The sequence below is a fragment of the Perkinsus marinus genome (assembly GCF_000006405.1).
Source record: "Perkinsus marinus ATCC 50983 genomic scaffold scf_1104296972058, whole genome shotgun sequence".
Lineage (NCBI taxonomy): Eukaryota > Perkinsozoa > Perkinsida > Perkinsidae > Perkinsus > Perkinsus marinus.
The window spans coordinates 24,438-29,776 of record NW_003201888.1 but is presented as its reverse complement, the minus strand read 5'-3'; the positions used below and the strand labels follow the sequence as shown (position 1 = coordinate 29,776).

Genomic DNA, 5,339 nt, shown 5'->3' with positions numbered 1-5,339 from the left:
TTTAGTGCTAGCCCGGTAGAGACTGGTTTCCGGCTGTTAAATCGGTATCTACTCTTCTAAGGACCCTCGACATGATGTTCTTGGTTTGTTGCCCAAATTTGAGTTGAAGGATGCTGTAATTACTTCTCAAGAACGCCGCCAAGCTCGAAAATCGGTTAAGGATATAGAGCTTTTGAAGGGAGGTGTCTTCACTGGTAAAGGTGATAGCCGATCTATGCGACGAGTACTGACCTATGTTCGTGATGTTGCAATTGAGGAAGCTTTCACGGCATTAGAGTATCGGGAGCTATTGAAGCGTCAGATTTCTCAGACTGCTCGAGCTGCTGTTCATCCTCGCAGAGTCACTACTCAGCCTGCTCTTATTCAAGAGCTGCGACGAGAGGTCTCAAGCTTTCTATCACTTTATGGTCAAGGAGACTCTGGCAAGTTGGATTCTTGGAAAAGCCTACTATTTTTATCACAAGGAAAGTCCGAGAAAGTTGCCACCTTTGCCCAGAGGTTTGACGACGCCTATAATGATGCGGTATGTCTTGGTAATGTCATAGATGATGCTCAGGCCGCACTACAATTTGCGTCGGCTTTGAATGAGCAATGGTCGATTAGTGCTGCTACTCTAATAGCTGCTGGTGTTACTTCGTTGGCGGACTTAACTTCTCGCTTAGTCGCAGAAGAGAAGCTGTTCAAACATTCGGTGAATGTTAAGGTCTCGGTTGGTAATGTTGACTCTACTGGTGGTAAGACTATATTTGTCTCGAGTACTCAGAGAGTGGGAGGTCAAGCTACTAAGGAAGATGGTGTAAGATCATGCTTCTATTGCCATCAGCCGGGTCACCTGAAGGCCGATTGTCCCCAACTCCGTGCCAAAAGGCAGAATAAGCCAGACCCTATTGGTAAGGATCAAACGGCAAAGTCCGTTCCTAAAGAAGGGACAGATAAAGTCACTTCAGTGGCTTCTATTGGTGTTGTCAAGTCCAATGATATGGAATCTGACATTTTTTCCCCTAGCACGCGCATGGTGTCGGTGTGCGGTACCGGGACAGCTGAGCACGCAAGCCCAAAGATTGACCACAAAGCCCTCTTTGATACAGGTTCGGTTAATAATTTTATCTCGAGAAACCTTGTTGACTTACTACAATCAAGTAGTATTGAACTTGAGGTGAATCCTTTGGATGGTAAAACAATTAAACTTGCCGATGGTTCGCTTAGAGAATCTATGGGTGTTATATCTTTGTTGATAGGCGTCGACGGTGTCAGTCGTAGCTTATCTTTTTATGTACTTTCTTCACTATGTCCCGATCTTATTATTGGTTGGGATGGTATGTGTACTTTGGGGGTCATTGTCAAGACTCAGCAGAACGAGATTGTATGTACGGGTGCCGTCTTTGGGGAGAAGAAGGAAGATTCTGAGGAACCTCAATGTCTTGCTAGGATGGCCAAAGGTTCATCTCCGGCTATTCTGGGCACTGACGATTTTCATCATGATCCATTCAGTGAGCTTATTATATCTGAATCATATTGGTATCATCTGCCCAGTGCTCCTGGTTATCGTATCCGGGTTAGACGGCTACGAGAAGGCGAGCAGAAGGATACGGAGAAGCAAGTCTTCGTTTTCGAGTTGGATCTTAAGGGAGCAACTAAACCTACTACCACTACCCCTCGTACTTCCAACTACTCGGAGAGGCTCATATCACGATTGTCTGAGGAGGATCGTGAGTTATTCTATGCTGAGGTGGATGGTTACTTATCACGCGGTTGGTGGCAGGAGGAGATCCCGTCACCACAAGGCACGGATAACAGTCTACCTCCCATTACTGTATTTCCGGTTAAAGCTCCGGGGAAGGCCTTATCCTCTACCCCTATACGGCCATGCTGCGACGCTCGAGCCTACAATAATCTAGCGGAACCTGCTGGTTATTTGGGAGCTGATATTTCGTCACTAACCTCTAGGTTATTGGGTGCCTACCGGAAAGGGGACTCCTTATATATGCTAGATTGTATTCGTGCCTTTTATCGGTTAAGAACTAACTGGTTCCTCCCATTAATGGTCGGTAGGAAGCGATTCTGGAGCAATCGAGTTATCTTTGGAATATCGGCTGGTCCCTCCTGTTTGGAGTTCGCGATGACGTTTTTGTTACGTTATGTAGCAGCTCTGGACCCATCGCTATCATCGGTACGATTTGATGTAATTTCCGGTTGCTGTAAGGTGGCGGGATCATGGATATATCTCGACGACGTTACACTGATGGGTAATGGAGCTGACGGAAAACTTGAAAGGTTTTATAAGCTGTTTGTGGAGACTGCTGAGAAGTTTGGTCTGTACTTTCCCCCCGAGAAGCAAAACTATCTGTCTCCGTTTAAGGCTAGTGGTTCGGTGACCCATCTTGGTTCATTGTGGTCAATAGTTGATGACCATTTGCAGTGTAGTTGTCGCAGAGATATTAAAGGTTTTCAACAGTTGTTTTCTGAACCTGGTAAATCGAAGCGTGACTACTTTGCTATTGGTGGAAAACTAGTTGATTATCCAAATGACCATGCTAGGGCTCGCCTTGCTAGTGATCTTTTAAGGAGCATTATTGGAGGTTTCCAAACTCCGTGGGATGAACGAGTTCAACTAGGAGAGGGAGAGGCTCGTCAAGTAGATACCCTCTTGAACGTGTTGAAAGAAGATTTCGATACTCCTTGTTCACATTTGAGTGCTACTGGTGATGTGGCCATTTTGGAATGTGATGCGAGTGCTGCCGGTTATGGTTATATCTTTAGCTGTGGTTCGTATCATGCTTCCCGTGCTAAGGCTTTTCGTACCAATCAATTGGCATGGCACGTCAACCGCAAAGAAGCTTGGTGTATCATTCAAGGTTTACTCTCTATTCTGCCATTCTTGGAAGAATACTGTCCATCGTCAACTGGTGTGTCCTGCCCATTAACTTTGAAAGTGGTAGGTGACAGTAAGTCGGCTCTGGCTTGGGCGTGCGATAACCGGAGTAACGTCCGTAGTGTGGAGCGTCTGGCTATCCGCCGAATGCTGAATACCCTAGATGATATTCGTGCAATGTTTGATAAGATGAATATTCGCCTAGAATTTGTGAGAGTTCCTGGATCAAGTAATTTGGGAGCAGATGAACTCAGTAGACTTCTACTGAAGTGGAAAGTCTGTCCATGTGAAGGTACCAAGCCTGACTCAACCAGTGACTTGTCTGCACTATGTTCTTTATCGCTCATGGTCGAGGGTGCTAATGAAGATGAGGAGATCTTGAAGAATGGTGGTAAAGAAGTGTGCCAATCCCTGATGTCTTTGGAGACCAGTCCACCAGCTACTGTTGTGCAATGGTTACTTTCTCTACAGAAGTGTGACCCTTTTATCAATTCTGTCCGAGAGTTCTTGGTGGAGGGTAAGAAGGATGCTTATTTGGAACGACTACTCAGAGATCATGGCCGACAATATGAGCTCAACCACTGTGGTCTTGTCGTTGAGTGCCGATATACCGATAATCTGGAAGGTAGAATTTGTATACTACTTCCTGGTGATCCTGACGTTCTAGCCAAGTTTGCTCGCCATTATCATGAGAATAACTCCCACTGCTCGGTTCGTTATGTTACCTATTTATTTTCTCGAGACTTCTATGCACCCAAATTCAAGCAAGTGGTGAGGTCGGTAATCCGAGCGTGCGGTCCATGTGCCGAAAAACGGGTGAAATTGGCCTCGTCTGGTGGAAAAAATTCTTATGGTCAGTCGACGTCAGACCTCAGTGGTGTGTGGTCAACAGTATATGCTGATACTGCGGATATCTTGGTTAAAGATAGATTTGGTTACCGGTATTTGTTGGTAATAGTGGATAGTTTATGTGGCTTCTGCTGGTTATCTCCACTGAAATCTTTGGAAGCGGTGGAGTTAGTCAGGGTGGTTTCTGGTATTTGTAACCGGATAGGTTGGCCACGGAAATTTGTGAGTGATGGTGGTCGGAACTTCACATCTAAGTTGACCAAGACTATGTTTTGTCGTGAAGGAGTGCTTCAAGACTGGGTACCTCGGTATGCTGCTTTCTCTAGGGGTCGTGCGGAAAGATGTATAGGTAGCATCAAAGCCAAGATGCAGACCCTTAATCGTTCCCAGAAGCGTGAGTGGTCTATCCATATACCTACTATTAATAAGAGTATTAATCTTAGCCCTCTATCGACCGGTACAACGCCTTTTGATATTTTTTTCCAGCGACGTTATGATAGTCCCCATACTGTAAGGGCCTTACAAGGAAGATTGAGGCTATCAACGAGTTGGCTATGCAAAAAGAGATGTCGATGGAGACTTCTGGCGTCAAGCCAAATAAGAAGTGTTTTAAGATTGGTGACTTGGTTAGACGGTCTAATAAGGAGGTTAAAGATGACTCAGTCTATGAAGTGATGAGCTGCGGTCGCCACAGTGTGAGTATTCGCCGTCAAGGTGATGTAAATAGTTTGCCCGTGAAGGAGCAGGTTAGGAATCTTGTACTTGCTCAAGTTGAGAATCAACTGGGGGAGATGTGAAGGTCTGCGAGATTCGGCTTGTGTCAATTGTTGTTTCTCGTGATATTTGTCCCATTGTGGTTAATTCTCAGCGTATCATCGCTGAGCTAAGCTGTAGTCATTTGCATACCAGTGATGATTATAAGTTAAGTCTCTCTAATATTTGGTCGACGTTGGGTTCTGGCTCTCAATACATAGTAGTCAGCGTGGCAGAAAATAACATGCGACTGAACATTAAGGCACCTTTGACAGGGCCTCTTTCGCAAACATGTGATGCTGGAGACCTGACGAATGTACATCCGCAAATTGCGGACCGCAATGAGGCGAGTTGATCGAGCCTTTCATCGAATGGAAAGCGCATCCAAGCGTTCCTAATGGTCCAATGACCGCCCACGTCAGTGATGTGAGTATTTGACTTAACCCGAGCTACTGTTATCACGATAGTGTTAAGCAATGGAATAGCCACGGAAAGGACACTACACGGCACATCCTGTGGAATAGCACGTGTGCCCCCTTGTGGCACGGATGGTCATCCACGAGTACATGCCTGAGGCATGATGCCTCTCACTACGGCGGGCGTATGTTACATTGTGTTCCACGATCACGGGTTCATAGCGATGAAAGCGGACAAAGGTACAAAGAGGCTGTGCGGTTCGGCGCAGGGCACGGGGACCTGTTGACCGTTATGCTTGATTTGTCTCCTTATTTTACGGATTTTACTGTACTTTTTTACGGTATTTACTGTTTTCTGTCTATGCTGTCTATCGTGCTAGCCTCGATGACTCGCGTCACGTATTTGTGAATGCGTGGTGTTCCCAGGGGTGCGTGAACGGTTCGCGCAC

At 45.9% G+C, this 5,339-nt stretch overlaps 1 protein-coding gene across 1 annotated transcript in view; it reads left to right on the top strand.

Moving 5' to 3' along the window:
* Pmar_PMAR025841 (hypothetical protein) overlaps positions 1-4,518 on the top strand; it is a gene marked incomplete at both ends in the record, with an annotated part of 5,257 nt that extends 739 nt beyond the window's left edge. Inside the window, 3 exons of the mRNA XM_002766690.1 lie at positions 144-3,497; positions 3,927-4,021; positions 4,222-4,518. Coding sequence (XP_002766736.1) covers positions 144-3,497; positions 3,927-4,021; positions 4,222-4,518 — 3,746 coding nt within the window. The remainder of the gene's footprint in view (positions 1-143; positions 3,498-3,926; positions 4,022-4,221) is intronic.
* Between the last annotated feature and the right edge of the window lie 821 nt (positions 4,519-5,339).